The sequence below is a fragment of the Microtus ochrogaster genome, chromosome 22, assembly GCF_000317375.1.
Source record: "Microtus ochrogaster isolate Prairie Vole_2 chromosome 22, MicOch1.0, whole genome shotgun sequence".
Taxonomy (NCBI): Eukaryota; Metazoa; Chordata; class Mammalia; order Rodentia; family Cricetidae; genus Microtus; species Microtus ochrogaster.
In genome coordinates this window covers 21,190,609-21,213,271 of record NC_022023.1, presented here as the reverse complement: position 1 = coordinate 21,213,271, position 22,663 = coordinate 21,190,609, and the positions used below count along the sequence as shown (strand labels likewise).

Sequence of the window (22,663 nt, the reverse complement as noted above, 5' to 3'; positions counted from 1 at the left end):
AAAGAAAGAAAGAAAGAAAGAAAGAAAGAAAGAAAGAAAGAAAGAAAGAAAGAAAGAAAGAAAGAAAAGAAAAGGAAGAGGAAGGAAGGAAGGAAGGAAGGAAGGAAGGAAGGAAGGAAGGAAGGAAGGAAGGAAGATTTGAGACAGAGACCAAAGTGCTCTAAACATACACAATAAAGGATTAGCTATTATCCTGCAAGAAATGTGCGTGTTTTATTTCCTGTTCCCAGCCTTTTTAATTTTGTTTAAGTAAAAGTAGCATATGCCCCCATTATTGATATGAAATGAAATCTGTACCCTCTGAGTGATCCCATTTCTCTGGTTTGATACCCATAAGCAGTCCCTTGGGTGTTTTACAGGAGAACATATATGTAAGAATCATTTTTAAATGACTTGATTTTTCTCAAGCAATATGCCGTAGTGCTGGGGCCACAACAGCAATATGCACTTACTGGTGTCTTTCCAGTATCCACATCCTGGCTGGGCTGTATCCGTGCCGGCAAATGCTTAATATGTTCCCTGCTGCAGACAGTAGTTCAGCCAGCAGGTTTAGGCATTCATCCTTCAATCCCTTTCTATGGCAAGTTTGTGCCACTGAAGTCTGACAGTGGCTTGTTCTGGTTCTAACAGACCGTATAAAATTGTTTTCTAAGCTTATCAAACCTAGGCGTGGGTGCGAAGGATGGCTCTGTGGGTAGGAGAGCTTGCTGCTCTTTCAGGGGAATCCCAGTTTAGTTCTCAGCATCCACTTCGGGCAGCTCATAGGGGACCCACCCCCCACTTCTGGCTTCTCAGGGCACCCACATACATGACATATAAAAGCACACACACCTACATGTAAATAAACGTAAAATCAATATCCTTCTAAATGCTTACCAAATTCTCACTATACATTGTTTTTGTCTCTTTCTGCCTTCCCAGACATTGAATATTTTAAACCTTTATTTGAATTTGTTGGCAGGTATGGGGGGGGGGGGGAACCACCTCTGTCTCTCCCCTTATCTGTAACACCTTTAGGGACTTTCCTGGTGCTCTGACTTCTGCTTGTTTTTGTCAACCAGGTTCTTTGTGATTCTGTTTCAGAGGGCTCAGCTGGTCTTCTGGCTACAACTGGAACGGATCTTCCTTATGGAAACTCTCCCCAAGCCCACATGTTGTCAGAATTTAACAAGTTATTACTGGCAATAAGTTCTTTTCATTTTTATTTAATCAAATTAGCCAAGGTCTGACTTCTGCCTTTGTACTTCCACATCCTGAAGAGAAGCATTTTTTTTTTAAACCAGAAGATTTTAAATTAATTCAGCCTTGTTTCTTCCCATTGATTTTTTGTACATTATTATTTTTTTTACACTATAGTTTTTGGTCCATCTGGAGTTATTTTAGTATGAAGAGGAAGGAAATGTAGATTCACTCAGGAGGAGAGTCAAGTGATCAGAGCCCGGCTTTGCACATATAAATCTGGCAGCAGCTTGTAATTCAGATGACAGAGAAAGAGGAGAGAGCAAGGACACCTGGGAGCTGGCCCGAAAGCTGCAGCAGGAAGTGGAGGGTGGAGGAGAAAGCCGAGCTCAGACTGAAGAAGCTCAGGCAGGAGGCTAGGGGGCTGGCACAGTTGTTAAAGTGCCTCTCGAACAAGTGTGAGGACTCAAGTTCAGATCCCTGGAGCCCAAGTCCATGGGTGTGGCATCCTATCTATAGTTCCAGACTCAGGGAGCAGGGGCAAGGCATCCTCAGAGGATGCTAACCATCTGTATATTCCCTGGTTCTGATTGAAAGACCCTCCCTAAGAGTAAGGTGGAAGAGAGAGTAAACGTGATTCTTGTCATCCAACCTGGAGCCTCCATATTCTCTCTCTCTCTCTCTCTCTCTCTCTCTCTCTCTCTCTCTCTCTCTCTCTCTCACACACACACACACACACCATACACACATGCCATTTAAAATGGAAAATAAAAAACGAAGTACCCAGACATCCTTGTCATCTAGAGAGATGCTCTGGAGACTGGAAGGAATATGTCGCCAGAGCCATTGGAAATGGCTCCTCGGTGTTCTCACTCATCTGGAAATTTCAAAACGTACAGTGAAATATTAAGTTCCATTAATAGGGCCAGTGAGGCGGTTTAGTGGATAAAAGCACTTGCTGCTCAATCCTTAAAAAATTGATCTCTCGAACTCATAGCAGGAGGAGAAGGGTGACTCCCATACATGAGCAGCAGTCCTCTGACCAGCACATACATGCCTCAGCACGCATGGAGACACATGCACACGTGCACGTGCGCGCGCACACACAAATAGTAATAATAATAATAATAATAATAAAAATACAAAATAAAAATCTCACTAATAGATGCAATATATAATGAACAACAATATAAGTACAACTTAAAATTTTTGGGAAACATATTCTTAAAATAATCTGAATATGGAAAACAATGACTGGAACATATACAGACGTACTAATAAATTCACCCACAGCTGATGATGGGGAACCTCCTTCAGCCAATGGCCTTTAAGAGGCTGGACCAGATTGGGGGCGTGACTTAGGGTACCAAAAAGTCACAGTCAGATCCAGCCCTCTCTCTTCTCCTCATGAACCACACCTGGATGTCGGACCCAATTCCTATTTCCTTGCTGTGATCCGTGAGCTCCCTTTTCATGTAGAAAAACCTTAGAATACTCTATTTGGAGTTAGCTTGGATTATCTGACTCACATCCCCCCCCTCCCCCGGCCATTTGACCCGTTCTGCATCAATCTGAGCTCCTAGAAGGAAAGGCACAAGCCTAGGGGTACCCAGCACACACGGGGATGCTGAAGTTAGTGCAGGAACATCCTGTGAGTAACTGTGCAGTCTTGAATAATTCACTCAATTTCCTTACACTACCTATTCTCCTTTGTAATGTGAACAACTACCATTCTCAAAGGAGTCCCCTGAGAACAAACAAACCAATCTCCTTTAATGGTAGCCAGCATCAGAATTTAGGAAGAAAGCCTCCTTGTAAGGGCTGCTATTTTTAGCATCATGATTCAGTTAAGTTATAAAGGGGGGGGGGAGCATATAACCATTTACACAGTCCTAATGTCCACTTACTTTATTTTAATGCGCAAGGTAATTCACATAACCAATCTCCCTATAAAGTTTCTTTAGTGCTATCCCTGACGGTGTGTGATTTTCTATCACCTTCCTTTTAGGGAGACGGGAAGAAAAAACTGCGAGCTTAAATTCGTTTTTCAGGATTCCATACATACACTCGGGAAAACATCTCTGAATCCTTCCTAGGTGTTCTGGAAGGAAACAGCTGTACACCAAACTGAAACTCTGAAATCCCCGGGAACATGGTCTCTCCCTATCTAAAAACCCAGAGGTTGTTCACTGAGGACTTGAGGGCACTCTGAAAATCTAGCCTGGCAGTATGGGGCCCAAGAGCCCTGTCTTTGAAGCTGGTTAAATAAAAGAACAAGACAATTTGCAGAAAAAATAAATAAGTAAGGGTGGTATGCTATCTGTGACTTTTGCATAGGAGCCTGTGCTCCACAGAATCACAGGGAAGCCATGCAGCTACAACAATGTCAGCCCACTACATCCGTCATCAGTCCCTTTCAGAAACCAGAAGGGGCAGATGAGAAAGAGAGGGAGCGGTTTACTTGATCCTATGAAAACCAAGGAATCATTTCCTATTTAGTGTATGCGTTCTGAACATCCCAAGCCAAGGGTCCTCCTGGATCATTCAATGCAGGGAACACAACCATCTGTTGGTAGGTCCTAGCCCAGGCTACTTCTGCAGAGGGAGGCTATCGGCTTCTGAGACCCGCTTTCCCATCTTCATCCTCGGAAGAGTTGTGTTTTCAATGCCTTACTGCCCTTGAAACATGATTTGCTAATGTGCCCACCCTAACTGAATAGGAACAAAGTCTCTCCTCGAAGGGGACCATGCATTCGCAAAACCTCCTGGAGCCCCTTGAGTGAGGACTGACCCTGGCTGAACCTTGAGATACAATGGTCTCAGGCAATTTACAAATATGTATGATTTAAAAAAAAAACACCCACAAATATCCATTTGACTCAACAATATTTCAGGAATCAGCTTATGGCAGAATTAATGACCTGAAAGTCTCAATTTTACCATAAACTTCCTTTAATTGTTTATGACGCTTATAAAGACCTGTATGAAATATAAAATAGAATCTATCAGTGCTGCAGTGAAGTAGGCACTGAGCGCTTCCTGGGGCATTTGGATTCTCCTAGACACATGATCTTCAAGTTTCCTCCATCCATATCCTACAACCACTGTCTCTACCTTCTGAGACTCTGGTCCCCGTACTACCTGGATTCCATTGAAGTTTCATCTTCTTTCCATCACTAATCTTCCCCTTTCTGGCTCCACAGCCTATGCTACAGCATCCCTGTCTCTATCACTTTGCTAGCATAACAGCTTTTTAAAGAGTGGTTCAGTCACTCAGAGCACTTGATCTGGCAGAGGACCTGGGTTCGCTTCAGAGTGCCTACATGGAGGCTCACAACCATCCATCACTCCATTTTTATTTTTGGTTTTTTTGGGGTTTTTTTTTTTTCGAGACAGGGTTTCTCTGTGGCTTTGGAGCCTGTCCTGGAACTAGCTCTTGTAGACCAGGCTGGTCTCGAACTCACAGAGATCCGCCTGCCTCTGCCTCCCGAGTGCTGGGATTAAAGGCGTGCGCCACTATCGCCCGGCATCACTCCATTTTTAAATGGATCTGAGACCCTCTTCTGGGTGCCACCAACTTCTGCTCCCATGGGTACCAGTTATGAATAGGGTGCACACACACACACACACACACACACACACAGAGAGAGAGAGAGAGAGAGAGAGAGAGAGAGGCAATAACCACATAACATGAAACAAAAATATATTTAAATTAAACAAAAATGTAAATATTCTTTAAAATGCTACTTTGATTTTGCCTGCATAACCTATTGCTAATGAGTCACATACATTCTACAGCTATTTTAAAAGTCTATATTATATATACATGTATTATATATACATATATGCATCAATATATAGTATATTATATACATATATGTATATACATATAACTATCATAACTCATTTTGTAGTTGAAAGACTTGTCAATATATACAGATTCAGTAATTTCAGTAAATTGGTTATTTGGTGAATACAGGATTTATCTGGTCAGGCTTTGGTGGAACAGCCACACAATATGCCTGTTTCCCTATTCTTTTCAGACAACCAGAAGCACACATGAGTGTAACTTCAGTGACTCTGAAGCATGGCCATCTTTGTAACACTAGAAACAGAGGTTTCAAGTAAAATGAGACAGACTGAAGACATAGCAACAGACATGTCCAAGAGCAGAACACACATGAACAACAGACACGTGGAGAACATCATGGGACCCATCCCATCCCATGCTGCGCCTAACAGTGGACACCCTCACCCACATAGGCAAGAAGATAAAAACTATGCAGGGTGAAGTGGTCAAATAGACTCAGCAAACATAGGGGTCACTCCTGGCTCACTTTCCTTGGCCCCTCAGGACCACTGAGAAAGAATTAAGTGGAAACCGGCTCAACAAAGTGGCAAGCACCAAACATCCCTATCAGCGCAGAGCGTATGGACCCCCAAAACAAAACCAAGCAACAAAAGTCCCCAGAGAGGAGCTCTCAGAAATGGTAACACACACAGACCAGCATGTCTTGCGTGATCTATTCAGGATGGGAAGGGGATCCACAGAAACAGATTCCAAACTCAGCTGTGTTCATTTCTTTCAGCATCTTAAGCTGGGAGGAGAGGATGACTGACTCACACCACTGGATATGGTTTGCATCTTTGTAAGCTTTCTGGCTCGCTTCTGACACAGAGACCCAGGATTTTAAGCTGTGGCACATACATAGTAAGGATCTCATGCCATCTGGTGTTCAGAGACGGTACTACAGTCAGAAACCTGGAAGCTTGCAAAATCAATTGGGTTGTGTGTGAGAAGTAGGAGTGTGGTGTGCACTTGACTCTTGCACTACGGAACACATCAGCTGAAATCCAGCAGAAGCCCGGGAAGCAAGCACTGGTACATACTGCCCTTGCATGTGTGGATGTTGAAAAATGCCAGTCTAACATTGGGGAGAGAAAGATCTGTCCTTGTTCATCTGAAAGTCATTTTGAAAAAGAAACATGAAGTTTTCATTCAGGTCCTAATATTGGAAAAACGGAGACAGATAAAAAAACACACAAATGAGAAGTGAAAAACCAAACAGTCTGAGAAGCATGGACTAATGAGAGAGAAAGAAGGGGCATGGGCCTCTGTAGACAGGGAAGCAGAGGAAGGCGCTACTCTGAATAGATTTTCACAACACATTCTTCAGAAAGAAAAGTGAAGGTCGGATTACAAATCCCAGTGTTATCTGTAAACAAACCCAGCACACTCTGGAAGCAGGGGCCATTCTGCACAGAAGAGGGCGTGCAAAGATAACAAGTATGAACACACATGTTTAAATGTCCAGAAGTATTGATGCAAACATAGATTTAAGTAAACCAAAGGGATAATGATTTTTTTCCTCTACCCGATTAACAAAGTTATTCTATATTCAATGTAGGGAATAGAGAGGGAGCCAGTTCATTGCTTCTGGTAAGAGTAAGCTTTTCTCAGGAGCAAACCGCTCATCTTGTAATGAGAACGCTGAACAAGTCAGACGATGATGGTAGGACCGGAGAAAATCAATGCAAATCAATAATTGACTTGCAAAGAAGTTAAGGCCAAAGCTGTACACCTAGTTTAAGACACGGGCACATTTGGGGAAGCATGATTTGTGATAATAGAAATGGGTGGGGAGGCAGCAAGATGGCTCGGTGTGTGAAGATACTGCCACACTAGTGGCCTAGTGACCTGAGGTCAATCCCTAGAACCAGCACTAAGAGAAAACTGACCAACACAAAAGAGTTATCTAACCTCTACACACATGCTGTGACATACATGTGCCCACACACATCATGGGAGCATGTGCATGCATGTGACTAAACACACGCACACACGCACGCACGCATCAACATATGCACACAATAAATAATAACAATAAATAGCAATAAAATACATTTTTAATTAACCTAATTTGGATCATTGATTCAACAGAGCATGACTTACTCTGTTTTATTTTTTTAATATTTATTTATTTATTATGAATACAATAGTCTGTCTCTATGTATGCCTGCAGGCCAGAAGAGGGCACCAGACCCCATTACAGATGGTTGTGAGCCACGATGTGTTTCCTGGGAATTGAACTCAGGACCATTGGAAGAGCAGCCAATGCTCTTAACCGCTGAGCCATCTCTCCAGCCCCTCTAAGGTTTTATATCTCTTCTTAAATACTTTGTAATAGAGAAGAACACATATAAGAAACCAAAGTAAGTGATAGAGCATTTCATAAATTAGGGTTTGTTATATGGTATAAAAGAAACCCACTGTCAAACTTATATCAGCAAAGGGAGATTCGTCTTAAATTCTAGTAAGGACCTGGTGGAGCCCTATCTGTCCCCTCTCCCATGTCAGCCACTGCATCCGGAGGAGCATTTTCTGAATTCAAATTTAAACCGGGGGGGCACAATACCACCCCCAGAGTAGAAAGAGTCCTTCAAATGATGAGTTCTAGAAACACCTGCCTGTCAGTCATTGAAGCCCCATCAAGGAGGTTGTTTCTCTATGGCTCTAATGTGATCATTTCTTCATTATAAAGAAAACAGACAATCATGAAACATTTTTGTTGTTGTTGTTGTTTGTTTGCTTGCCTGCTTTTCTAGACAGGGTTTCTCTGCAGCTTTTGGAGCCTGTCCTGCACTCGCTCTGGAGACTAGCTTAGCCTTGAACTCACAGAGATCCGCCTGCCTCTGCCTCCCAAATGCTGGGATTAAAGGTGTGTGTCACCATCGCCCGGCAACAATCATGAAACCTAGCCTGCTAAGCGTAGCAAGATTTAAATGAGAGGCGCTGACCATTGGAACACTCTAGTGGAGTCCATCAGCTTTTAAACACCTATTCATGTGGTGGTCTTGGTGCCCTTGGCCTTTAGATCACTCCTCTCAAAAGTGAACTCCTGTCATCCGAAGAGGAAGCCGTCACTACTCTATAAAGAAATGTCAAATACATATCTATTCCTATGAATAAGAAGAGAAGTTTTGTGTTGGAACGGGGCATGAGTTTTCAAAAGGCTCAAATCACAAAGAAAATCATCAGTCCTCAACACAGTGGGAGTGATGGTTATGACCCTCGTGGTGTTATGGTTTCATTTTTCCCCAATTGCAATGCTGGAGAGCAGCCAGAAGAGGGCACCAGCAACACAGTATTCTTTTAGGCCACAGCTGTGGGCCTGGGTTAACCTACCATCAAAGGGAAAACGCTTTAATGGCTGTGTTATTTGCTTCAGCTGTAAGTCTCCAAGACTTAAAATTACTGGACCAAAACCACACCAATACCATAGAAAAAGGCAAGTCTTAAGTGCTCGAAAACAGTACAACATGGGTAATCTTACAGCCCCAAAGTAGGAAGGAAACAGGGAATACAAAGTAGGTCCTTAATGATGTAGAGAGAAGAAAACAAGAACAAAGAAGGGGAGAGGGAAGAGGGCTGTGGCAGGGACAAACAGACAATTACTGAGAGGGGACAATTACTGAGAGCTCAAAGAGCGAGCTCAGGGCCATGCCCGGACAATGATGTACTCAGATTCACACTACAGCAAGCAAAACTGCTTGCCAAAAAAAAAAAACCAAAAAAAAAATTGGAAAAGAAAGGAATCCCTGAATCCCTTACTTAGACACAAAATGCCCATTTCTGGATCTCATGTGGTACAGACAAAGGGACATATCAGAAACCCAAAGCAAATAATTCCACACCAGAAAGAGTCCTTCCAGGGCAATCTTTGATATGTGTCCAAAGTTCTAGAACTATGTAATTAAAGCTTTTGGCCTTACAAGACACTATTCTCATATCCATAATTATTCATATGTATATAATCATGTTTACAAGGGGTGGAAAGGGAGACTTAGGGATAGAGGGAGGGAGAGAGAGACAGAGACAGCAGGAGACACATACAGAGAGAGAAAACTATCAAGAGAACATAAACCAGGGTCAGACAGTAGGTCCTGGGTGGCAACTGCAGACCCCCTGCTCTTCACAGGACACCGGTGGTAAACCTGTTCAACATCTTGAGCCACAAGTCCCTAACAGGTTCTTTCCCAAAAACACCTGACAACTTCATGTATTAACAAACTTCAAAAAACATCCCAGAAAATCTCAGCATCTTCAAAGACAGAAGCAAAGGATTCAATGCCAGCAGGGTGTGTTTCCCATCCCGGGCCAACCAGGGCACCACAGTGCCTGGATCGAGATCAAGACTTCTTCAAGCAGTTTAGTGCATTCTTGATGCTGTCTAACTGCAGGCTTCTTTTGAAACGGAGTCTTCACCCCAAGACCTGGAGAAAAACCAAAACATGACTTCTGGCTCCCTAATATCTCCAGATACCAATGCAATACTTTGTATTTTTTCCAAGATGTTTTCTAGATCTAGTAAAAGTATGAACTTCCAATTACGTCTTCTCCGTAGCACATCTTGATTCAAACAGTGGTTTCAGTCACTGTGCTATTAAAATCAAGTTGTTAGAGGAGGAATCAAAAAATCAGACCATAATATTCTAGTCAGAGGTCAGCAGCTTTAGTACCTGGGTTCAATCCAGTCCAACATTTAGTCTGTTTGTTCTGCTTATATTAATGCAGTTTTCACAGAGCATAGTCATGTCCATTGGCCTATGTACTTTTTACAGATGCTTTTCCACCGTATTACCACAAGTTGAAGAGCTGGCACTTATGGGCCAGGAAACTAAACTAACTACCACGGGGCCTTGTGTCTAAACTGTTTGCCAACCTAGATCTAGACAGAAGGTTTCATAAACAGGAATGATTTTGTAACAATTCAAGGAAAATGCTGAGATCTTTGGTAACAGAGAATGATTCATCAAAAATAACTTTTATGAGCAAAACTCACGAAATAAAACAATGTATTGAAATTAACCATCTTCCAGCTGTTTCCCAGGGCTGAAGGGGTAACTTAAACATCTGAATACCTTGGAAAGCCACCATCATAACTGGAAGTCAATATCTGATCTGTTACATGTATTTGAACTTCCAAATCAAATTAAAAGTTAAATTTATTATTCCATTTAAGTAAAATAAAATAAAAATACACCTCTTTTGTGAATAATGACTATACACTCTCCAATGATAAAAGGAGAGGGATGAGCCCGAGGAACACTGTGCTAAGTGAAATAAACCAGGCTCAGAAAAGCAATGTTGTGTGTTCTCATTTGTATAAAGAGTCTCAGGGAAGTTAAGAGTAAAATGGTGGATATCATGGGACACGAAGGACATAGGGAAGAGAGAGGGGGACAGAAGTTAGTCACAGGCATAATGTTACAGATGTGTGGGACAAGCAGTTCTGAACTTGTGTCACACAATAGCATGACTACAATCAACAAACTATATAACGTGTTTCAGAAGGTGAAGATAGTCAATGTTGTCACCTTGCTAAGCTGTTTAAAGTGATGTATAAGCAAACTGTCCACATACAATCATTCCATATGTTTGTACATACCTAAACATGATACCCCCATAAATGTGTGTCAATAAAAATTAAAACAGCAAAGTTTGAAAATAGTGCACCTGAGCCCCAGTGTTTCATTCTCTTTCTGACATGGCCATAGCTTCATCATCACCCAAGTAAACCAACCACTGCATAGGGATGTGCAGTGATTGTATTCGAATGACTCACCAAGAATGGGCTAGCTAGATAACTCACATACATGAGAGGGTCAAAAGATTAGAAAGGAGAACAAAAGGATCCAGAGCCTATGATTGTCCCCAAAATTAAAGATTTGGAGGAAAGAGAATTCCAAAAATATTAAGGATGTATATATGTTTGTGAGAATATATGCATTGCAAAATTAAACACACACACATACATACATACATACATACATACATATATACATACAGCAAATTTGTTTGAGGACCTGTCAAATTAAATACACTTTCTGCAGAATATTCTTAACACCCGAGGAAGTTGTCACAAAATGGACTTGACAATGCTCTTTTTTGACATAAGTAGTGGCTCGGACACTTAGCAGGTCAGGTCATCTGTAAGTGGTCACTTGTATTGATGCAATATCACACCCCTCACATGTTATCTCAGCTATGAAGAGCTAGGTGACCCTTCTTACCAAATTGGCATGAAATGTATCTATAGACATGGATGTCTTTACGACAGATATAAAACACGCATGAGTCAAATGACAGGTAAGAAATTGTGGTACTGAATACAAAATAATAGACTTACTAACAAGTACAATGCAATAGCCTCTGTTTTAAAACTACATATTAAAAGAGAGAGTATTTATTAAGAAGGAAAAATGTACCGGGTGATAGTGGTGCCCATCTTTAATCCCAGCACTTGGTAGGCAGATCTCTGTTGAGTTCGAGGCCAGCCTGGTCTACAGAGCAAGAGTTCTAGGGTAGTCAGAACTATTCAAAAAACGAAAAAGGAAAAAGAAAAAAGAAAGGAAAGAACAAAGGCAGAGAAAGAGACACACACACAAAGGATGCACTTCACCCAGTTCTGACAGACAGAAGCTGTATAAATGAGACCAGATTTGTGGAAGAATTGACAGCACAAATACATGCAGTAAGGAAGGGTTGTAGGAAGAATTCTGATGCACAGGTGGTGTGAAGAGGAGGAAAATGTGTGTGTGACAGACAAGCTTGCCATGCTCCAGGCTTGGAGGCAGCAGACACGAGAAGTGGAAGCCAACATATGTATGATTGAACACAAGGCCTGGTGCACTGTTCATATAGCAGAAGATAGATCGACACTCCCTTGTCCACTGATGCTACCCAAGGAAGGACCAGCACGGCATGTGTGGACATACAGGAAGACAGCATGGGCAGTATGCCAGGAAGAAAAGTCTTAACTGGCAGGTGGCAGGAGTTACTCAAGAGCAGAACAGAAAAAAAAAAAAAAAAAAAAAAAAAACAGGTACTACCTGCTCAGCTGCATGTCTCAACCCTCTTAACTGAGGGCAGGCCATCATGAACAAAGATGGCATCCATAAGTGGGGGCCCAAGGACACAGAAAATATGAACAAGCCTCTTGGGCGATTCACAGATACAAAGGACTTGGAGCAACACGTTGAGTTTAAAAAAGAAAGTGTATTTGCACAGAAAACCATGCTCGATCTTGAAGACGTATTGCAAAGTAAGAATTGATGTCTATTGCACAACAATATGGGTATCATGGTCTCAATTTAGCTTCTCTCTATAGAGACTTATATAGAAGACAAAGAAAAGACAGATCATGACTACAAGGGGGAGCCTCTAGGGTCTCAAAGCAGGAGGGAAGAACTTTAAAGACTATCTGCATCAACTAATCTCATTGCCTTATCTTAAAAATCCACTCACTCTTTTCAATGAAGGGGTAAGACCAATGGACTATTTGCTAGACCGCTTGCTATAAGCCAAATACAAATTATCATGGCTATTTCATTCTAAAATAGCTTTATATGTTGTTATTACTCGTTTTTTTAAGGATACCAGCATATACCACTTTTAAATACCTCACAGTCAATGGATACGGAAGAGGCTGAAGCTGTGAGTCTGGTGTGAAGGACCAGCTCCTCTCTAAACTGTGAGCTGTACAATGCCTGATCATGTCTTTGGAGCGGGACACGGAGAGGGTCTTTATGGCTACTGAGCAAGCGCACAACAGACCAACCTTACCGCAGCGATCCCGGACCACGAGGTTGCGGCCTTCCTTCAGGTGTATGGTGAGGAGGTATGCGAAGGGGCTGGGGAGGTGGCTCAGGCAATCTCCGGCTTCTCCAAGCGTCTGCACAGGTGAGAAAGGGATCCGAGTCAGTGAAATATGGGCTCAAGTAGAGACATCGCTTACTAATCAGGAATGGCAAAAGAAACAGTGGTCAAGAATGAACCCCCGCTGTAGCAGGCTCTGATAACATGGTTGTTAACTGCATTATCAGCCAATTACTTTATATTTTCCCCCAGTGGGATTGTCTCTGAATTCAGAGGTAGTCGTGAGTATAACTTCACAAGATGAACTTCCCAACACGGATAGTATGTCGATGTCCGAAACCCCTCAACCCCTTAATTCATTATGAGTTCTCTTATAAAACTATTCACTCGGCCTGGAGAGATGACTCGGCAGTTGGGTGCTTCCTGTGTCATGATGAGGACCGGCGTTTCGGCCCCAGAACCCACAAAAGGAGCCAAATATTCTCTGCACACAGAGGTTCTTCCAGGTTGGCTGGCATCTAGCCTAGCACAGAAAATACGAATGTTGGTCCAGGGAGAGATTCTGCCTCAAAGGAACAAGTGGAAGGTGATGAAAGGGGGATGCCCTGTTGTAGCCTCAATGTGCACAAAGGCAAGTGTACCCACATGTACAGGTATGTGCACACACACACACACACACACACACACACACACACACACACACAAGGGGGTGGGTGGGGGATAAACTTTTAAAAATAAGAAGAGAACACTAGAGAAGGGATAGTATGGAGAAAGGAGGATGGGGCTAGCTGCCACCAAGCCGTGTCCCCATAGCCACCTCAGCTGTGGAAGTCTCCCTCTTCTTCTCTATATCCCCACCAATCCTAACCAACTCAGCAGACCCCCTACACACGGCTATAAGTTCAACTCTCAATGTGAGTCTCCATCTTCCAGACACAGGTTCTTCACCCGGGTCCCCAGGTCCACACTTGACAGTCTCCGCTCTGGGCTCCCAGGGTAGGAACATTTCACTTTCATCCCTCAGGCCTTTCCTTGGTGTCCCGCTCTACCCTTCTGCTGCTATCCCGTCCCCTAAGCGCTGCCGCTTCACTCTCTGGGAATTCTTCAACTGTCACGGGCCCCAGCGACAAACCCAACTATTTTCGAGTACCTGTGAATTGTATGAATCCCCTGTAACGCTAGAGCCAGTTCAAGCTTCCAACTTTCTTCAAAGAACAGGTGGAATGATTTATTATTCATTCATTAGACACTCAACCAATTGATCTTGTGGCTGCAGCTGCCCTTGACTTTTCAAAGGTTCAGAAGGCTTTAAAGGGCTTTGTCCTTTTTCCTTCCAAACACAGCTGCATGGTTACTGTGTATTTTTAGACAGATCTATTCCAAGCTAACCAATCAATAAACCCGAATTAATCTCTTCCAGCTAGAACTTCCAAGACACGTTTCTATTGGTGGGTACCATTTTAGATGTCTTAAGGAGAAAGAAGCCAAGAAATAGAAGCAATTGGTTAGACGTATTTACAAGGCTGACATCAGTGTTAGGTGTACTGAACATCACTCACAGATTCTTCTTCAAAATGATGAGATGTCATAGAAGCATTAAGATCATCATTGCCATGTGGCTTCTGTAAAAGAAAAGAAAACTCTGCTTTAGGAAAGCAAATGAACATTGCCTTGTGACCATGTCCCGCCTCGGTCCTTGGGAAATCTGCTATTTGCATGCCTGGTTTCAGGTATGGGGGAGGCTTTGTTAACTGTGTGGCAAGAAGAGGTGAACTCAGAGGTGTCGATTGAGCCATGGCCTCTGAGACCTAGGTTATCTATGAGAGCATGCTCGGGTACGAGATTATAAGTACATCCACGCATACAGCAAACAACATTCGCTTGAAGACAACCATCAGGGCACATAGCCATGCCCCTTCCAAGGAGGAACTGCCTGGGCTGCAACCACCAAACTAAATTGAGCTGCCCAGCCCCCAGAGAATTCAACATATACAAACTAGGAACCCATTCAATATGTGATTTGGGAAATCTTTTTCCAACTAGATAGCTTGGGTCCCACAGGTGTCAAAAGACCAATCCAAAATTAGGAACCAGGAATTCCCAACGGATGCCTTTACAGGGTCATATGTATGTCATTGTGTCACTATGCCACAATTCTCAGGAAGGGAGGGGTGACAGAATATACGTCTGTCAATAGGAAGTGTGATGTTCAGCAGCCTTCTTGGGCTAGTTGTGTGCACACAGACGAGAGAACATCTAGAAAAGCTCAGGGTTTTGCAGCGTTAGCGAGCAGTGTGAGAGCCAGGGTGATGCCCGCAGGGAAACACAGAAAGGAGCTGGCTGGGTTCCTGGGCAGCTTTCCTGGGAATCTAAGCATGCCGCCATTTGCCTGGCGTATCAGTTCAGATAATTACTTGTATGAACAAAGATACCATGCCTTGCTCTAATAACTGGGAAACTCCAAAGTTATAATCCAGGGTGGGGACAAGGAAACCTGCAGAGAAAGCTTAGAAAACAGCCCCCTGGTATGCAGGCCGTGTTTGGAGGCACAGATGACCTGAGTCTTCCTATTCACTGGGATATGCTAAGCAGCCTTCCTCACTAAGACATACACTCCCAGACCTTGAGACAGTCCCAGCATAAGAGGGCCATTTTTCATCCTCCACAAGGGAGGGTGAAGAGTTGCAGAGAAGCAAAGGCTCCCTGACCTCCCCCCTCTGCATTTGATAACATCCAGGAGGCCATAACACACAGAAATGGTGTGCGTACCAATAAGCTTTCAGCCAGGAATAATAGGTGCCCTGGAGCTCTCGATCCTACTGTTCTCAGACTTTTCCCTGTCTCCCCCAACCCTGGGTCCAATGTCCTCAGAGCATAAAGACCTCGTGGCCAATTCATATGAACTCACCTAGGAAGGGGGGAGGGAAATATCCTGTGTTTTGAGTTTTCTCTAGGGCGCATACACTCCACTTACTACACCTGCTGTGAGCACTATCAGTGACCCAACACCCATGTGAGGCCCAGCCTAATGATAGACAAGAAGGCAACAACAGGAGGTCCAGAGCCAAGAAAACCTCTCCTTCAGGTTCTTGCTATCACCTTGATTGACTGTTTCTAAACTGACACCCAGGCAAGATAGGTGGGGCCATCAACAATTAGACTCTTACCCAACTTTCTTGATGTCAAAGAATTCACGGCATGTCTTTTATACTGTACATTACCAAGCCCCCAATTTCTGCCTGATTTATTATGTCAATACTGATGTTTCAATATAACAATAACCAGCACCAACAATAACCAGCAGATTCTGATGCTCTGCAGCATGGAAAGTCTCCACTATCATTTAATTTTATTAAATGAATCAATGTTCCAGTTGACCATTTTTGAAGGTCATCTTACAAAGCTACCAGGGCTGGGAGCAGAGTTCTAGTTGGCTATTCACTGAGTGTCATAATAGTCTGCCATGGTCCACTTCATCTACATATTTACTTTGGTGTGTGTGTGTGTGTATGTGTGTGTGTTACAAGTAAGCATGTGGACCATGTGCATGCCTGGTGCCTTTGAAGGCCAGAAGAGGATGTTGCAGGCCCTGAAACTGGAGTTAGGGAACACAGTGTGCTGAACCTGGGTCTTCTGTAAGAGAAATGTTGAGCCATTTCTCCAGCTCCTTATCTTCCATTTTAAAGTGTGTGGATGGCTAAACGACATTATGCGAAAACATGATACTCTGTATACAATCTCCAATGTTAGCCTTATTCTATTTCGTAATAATGCTACTTAAATGACCAAATTAGTCTGTATATGTGCCATAAGATATATACTACTGAAAATGAACGCCAAGTCTTTATTTAAATACGCTGTAAGTTTCCCACTTATAGCAACAGGGAAATTCCATGTGAGCAATGACATTAATTCAACATTATGGCTGGTTTTACTCACAGAAGTCACCGAACTAAAAGTTATGGTTCCCACAGCCACTGTAACTGTCATCCACTATATATCCACGGGAAGGAAGGAAAATGATTACCATAAGAAGAGAAAGGCATTCCATATGCACAAGAGGATGAGTTACAACAGCTGGGAGACACATAACTTAAAAAAGTCTCATGCACTCTTACCCAGAACCCAGAGAATTATCCACTGAGCAGAATCTATAACATTCCCATCTCTTCCGTAAGCCTAGTAACTAGATCTTGGAGTTACGACTTGGTGTCTTAGTAAAAGGAGCATAATTATATTTGTATCATAAGGAGCGGCCGATAATCCTCTGCCGCTAGATGTTGGTGTTTATGTTCTGAGTAAGAATAATCAGGCATGTTGGGTTTGCTAAAATGCATCAAAGTAAGATCGCCACATTGCTATGAGTGCTGTGACTTTAAAGAGGCGTAAATTTGAACAACTGCTCTATGGTCGGGATACACAACAATTCTGCCACTCAGGAGACTCCTCCATTCTATCCCACTACGCTAACATACTCCTCCTCTTCCTCAGCCAAGGCAACTACTGATCTATTTCCATCATGCTACCTTGTCATTTATAGATTGTCTTGTCAAAGACATCATGCAGCATGTCAGCGTATGCACCTTCCACTTTGCACACTGCCGTTGAAACCATCCAAGTTCCCACCATTATCATGTCCCTTAATTGCCAAGCAGGATTCTGTACAGAGTGAAGAATTACTGAGCATCAGTTTGAGGATTTTAGACAAATTATTTTTAAGCACATACTCAGGAAAGGATGGATAATTTTGAACATTATAAAATCTAATAGGTCACACCAAAATATATTAGGACAATTATTTCCTACATGATGTGTATGTAAGGGTGTTTAGCTCTCCTCCAGGGCAACAGGTGTCTTTTCTTTGATTTGCCTCTAGAGACACACGGCTTTGCATTCTACTATAGAGTACTACGCCATAGGGGAAGCTAACACAAAATTTGTGTCCCCTGTAGGTGTGAATCCCCAACCTAAAAGAATGAAAATTCATTGAAACCCAGAAGGGCGCAGGGAGGTTTGAGATGGATACAAGGTGTGTGTGTGTGTGTGTGTGTGTGTGCATGTGTGTGTTACACGTGCATGCAGGCCTGCCTGACTGTCTGTCTGTCTGTCACAGAGCCAAAGACATGGCTCTGTTGGTTAAAGTACTTGCTTAACAAGCGAAAGACCTGAGTTTGATTGACAGATGTCATGTAATGAGGTGGGCATCCTGGGGCACACTTTTAATATTAGGGTTGAAGAATAGAACCAGATGCATTTCTGAGTTTTGCTGGAAAGTAGCTTTGTCTATTGGGTTATCTCCAAGCACTGAGAGACCCTGTCTAAGCAATCAAAGTGGTCATCTCCTGAAAAGAAAGACCTAAAGTTGACCTCTGACTTCTACACACAAATACAGACATGCAGGTATGCTTTAGCACATGCAATTACATGTACATGAATGTAAAAACACTCTTGCACATGCACACACACACACACACAAACTGTCACTAAGGAATTTGAAAGCAAAACATCGGTATGAACAAATAAATTTTGCCTTTTCCATACATTTAATGTGATCTTGTATGAATGTGACCTTCCATGTAGTTCTTGCTGTGCTGTATACTCAAAAACCACAACAAAGTGTGTCATCCGTGGGTGTCTGATTTCAGGAGAACAAGGCATATACCCACAGGCAGACAAGCTAACAATGAGGCAACACTGGCGGAGATCAATCATTTCATTTTAAAACTAATCCATGAAAGCATATGAGTGTATATATGAGTATCAAGTGGCATATTATTTAAATTCTGTAACCCGTCTGGCTGTGGTTGTGCACGTCTTTAACCCCAGTACTCAGAAGGCAGAGAGAGGCAGATCTCTGTGAATTTAAGGCCAGCCTGGTCTACAGAGCGAGTTCCATCCAGGACAGGCTCCAAAAGCTAGAAAGAAACCCTATGTTGGAAAAAAAAAAACCTATTCTAGGCTTTCAACACTATGAATATTCAAGAATATGCAAGACATAGAGAGCAAAACTATAAGTAACAGGAATGTGATGGCCAGACAGGTCAGAGAAGCTATTAACCATTTACAAATATCAGGTCAATAAACTGCTAACATCCATAAAAAGGTAGCTTTCTTACTAAAATGAGATCGGAAGAGCACACGTCTATAATGCTAACATCTATTAGAAAGGTATCTTTCTTATTAAAATGCAATAATTTAAAAGTTCCATATCAAAAAAAAAAAGACAAGAACAAACGGGAATAAAAATCTAAATATCTAAAATTGGGTTTTTGGCTTGGCCCTTTCATTTGAATTCTGGTTCTGCCTGTTCATTTCTGTGCTCTCCATGCAGTAACATCAGAAGCAAGTTGTGGCAGACACCTTTTTCACCCACAAAGTCAAACACAGTATCTGGATAGCTACAAGAAAAAAAAAAAAAAAAACAGGCCAATTCCTGATATAAGTGGCCAGTTCCCAGGCACTTCTTGAACCAGAAGTAATATTTACAAATGACCTTCCTTCTTACTTGCAAGAGCTGTATTAGCTGAACAATTTATCCCTTAATGTTTTCTTATCACTCCATAACTCACAAACACACCCATTATCATCTTTTATAAAGAAGTCCAAAGGCTGTCATCATATCCGCAATTTACAATGAAGAATCCAGAGCCAGAAGGCCAAAGAGTCGCTAAGGAGAAGCAAGAGAGTTAGGCCCTTGGGGAGATTTTAAGCACATCACTCTTCACTAGAGCACAACTGTGTCAAATACACCTATACCAGCCACCACAGGAGATGTACTGGGCACAGAAACACCCGGTAATAAACAAGGATCCAGTTCAAGACTACCTAGACTCAAATCCCTTAATAAACAAGGATCTGGGTGGGGAAAACCTAGACCCTAGACTCACACCCACTTCTGCTATTTCTTAGTGTCTTTGATTTTTTTTGCTTAGATTTCCAAACAAGGAGACTTTTTCCAAAGAAGCAAGGCACGATACTTACCATGTAGGTTTTAGGGGAAAGACAATTCAAAGGCTACTTAATGAATGACTTCTTTAGGGAGGACACTGTACCAGGCAAGCGCTTTGAAAATTGAGGCATTCCAATGAGATAATGCTGATATATACTTTAACAGAATTAATAACAAAGTGGAGTCACTATGCTAGACAACTTATTACTGTCATTATAATTATCATTGTTATTAATTATTATTATTATGGCAGATATGTTTGGGAGGTATAGAGCAAAGCCTTCATGAAAGATGGAAACACTCTACACTGCTTGTGCTATTAAAAGTTATACATGTTCCCAGCATTTGGGAGGCAGAGGCAGGCGGATCTCTGTGAGTTTGAGGCCAGCCTGGTCTACAAGAGCTAGTTCCAGGACAGGCTCCAAAGCGACAGAGAAACCCTGTCTTGAAAAACCAAATAAAAAGTTATACATGTGTATGGGGTTAAAATATTCTACTTCATAAATATACACAATGATAAGAACTAACAATAAGGACTACTGAGAACTCAAGAACAATGGCAATGGGTTTTTGATCCTACTGCACGTACTGGCTTTGTGGGAGCCTAGGCAGTTTGGATGCTCACCTTACTAGACCTGGATGGAGGTGAGTGGTCCTTGGACTTCCCACAGGTCAGGGAACCCTGATTGCTCTTCGAGCTGATGAGGGAGGGGGATTTGATCGGGGGAGGGGAGGGAAATGGGAGGCGGTGGCGGGGAGGAGGCAGAAATTTTTAATAAATAAATAAATTTTAAAAAAAAGAAAAAAAAAGAATTAAGTTCTTTCTGTATGTGTTTGATGGGAGGGGGCATTCATGTGTGCACATATGGATAGACATGCTATAACAAGCATGAGAGGGGCAGAAGGCAGCCTTGCGTACAGGTCCTAACCTTCTACTTTGAGACAGGGCATCTATTATTTTTGCACTATTTATGCCAGGCTAGCTGCCCCGTGCTAAGGATTTTTCGCATTTTTGTTTCCGTGTCCAATAATAATGGTGGAAATACAGAGTTCTGAGCTATGTGAGGCTTCTAAGTGCATTCTGGGGACTGAAACTCAAGTCCTCACGCAGTGACACAAGTGTGTTTTGTATCCAATGAGCTACCGCCTCAACCCAAAAATTATTTTTAAAACTGAAGGCAGCCAGCAACCCAAGGTCTTCTGATGATGTTCACCAGTTGGTACTGTTACATGAAAAGGTATTATAAGCAAGAAGGATGAAGCCTTGGGAAGAGCCTTTCCCTGCTATTCACTGGCCATCAAATTTTCTCAGAACTCTTACCCTAGGCAAACCATCACTTAGCCCAACCCCATTGTCTAAAGCAGGTGTGAGAATCATGGCCAACATCCTGCTGACTCACTTTGCACTGTGTGTGAGTGGCATGGCATTGAGCCTCAGTTTCATTTTGAATCTATGTGGCATACTTATGGTACCAGGCCATCACCAAAGTCTAAGAGTCATCCTACAGAGTAGGAAAACAGTGCAGTCATGCAACCTCTGTTACTTCTCTAATGTCTCCTCCATTGCTCCCTCTTCCTGTCCTCCTGAGCTACAATACTTGCTTGTTCTTTGTGAAATGTTCACCCATTCCTTGGTAGCTTGCTGCTCTATAGTCTTCAAAATCACTGATCTCATATCCTCCACGGCTTCCCCAGATACACACAGCTTGCTACCTTGCCTCCCCTTCACATGAAAAATTATATTCTCAAGGTTAGAAGTATAACTCAGCGTTGGATCCATTGCCCAGAATATCGACTGTTTAATCCCAACACCCCAAATAACAGTAGTAGAAATACTAAACAAAAAGGGTTGATTACTCAGAAGAAGCCATTCCTAAGACCTCTGTGTAGCATCTCTACACAGTGCTTTCAAGGATGTTTTCCACTTAATGTTTCTCCTTGACACTTATCACTTTCTGAATTGTTTATGTATCTAACATAGGAACTCTATAAGGAAGGGAGGTCTGACTGCATGGCCAGTTGCTACGTTCCTAGTGCTAAGTTCATCATCTGCAGATGGTATATTCCCCAAAGATAAAGATGAAGAAGATCATACCCATGAAGACCCCTAGAACATGTCATATATACCAGCCTTACAGAAGCCATGTTGAGGTCACACAAACAGTAACAACCACAGAACTGAAGAGTCATGGGCCTGAGGCACCTGCTTCTTTTTGCAAGCTACAAGCTGTTTCCTCCCCTCTGTGGCTGTCACATTGCTTCTCTGTGGTCACTGAACTGAAGCCCTATGGGTGGAAGGTAGGTCTTCTGGAAACAAGCAAGTGGGACGCACCACTGACTTACCATATGAGGTATCACCAAAGCTAGGGTTTACTGCTTCAACTGACAAATGAACTATGGGGGAAGGGTATTACCACATGGCAGAATTCATTGATAAGGTTGAGTAACTAACCTTTCAATTTCTCAGCATTTGTTTTTGAAGCATTGCCTTTATCTTTGTTTTTCATGGGGCACAGTAGAGGCAGAAAAACAAATAAAGGTCAGTGAGTCTTTAATATGATATCCTTAAGAAGGTGAACCCAAAGAAAACCATATAGCTATCCTCCTGGTTATGGGAAGTAGACAAGATTGCCAGACATAAAATTGGGATCTTGGGGGTGGAATGGGAGGGGGCTAAGGAGAGATGGGGAGAGAAAGTGAGAAGGGGAGGATGGGGGGAACTTGGGGAAATGAGATATTTGGGATAAAGGAAGGTTGGATAGGGGAGCAGGGAAGCACATATCTTAATTAAGGGAGCCATCTTAGGGTTAGCAAGAGACTTGGACCTAGAGGGGCTCCCAGGTGCCCAGGGCGATGTCCCCAGTTAGTTCCTGGGG

The 22,663-nt window shown here is 42.6% G+C and overlaps 1 protein-coding gene across 1 annotated transcript in view; it reads right to left on the bottom strand.

The window, feature by feature from the left end:
* The window catches only part of Mctp2 (multiple C2 and transmembrane domain containing 2), a 172,322-nt gene that overhangs the window by 142,199 nt on the left and 7,460 nt on the right, over positions 1-22,663 (bottom strand). Inside the window, exons 2-3 of the mRNA XM_005357761.2 lie at positions 14,398-14,460; positions 12,806-12,914 (exon numbers count right to left, since the gene is read on the bottom strand). Of these exons, the coding sequence (XP_005357818.1) occupies positions 12,806-12,914; positions 14,398-14,460 (172 nt within the window). The remainder of the gene's footprint in view (positions 1-12,805; positions 12,915-14,397; positions 14,461-22,663) is intronic.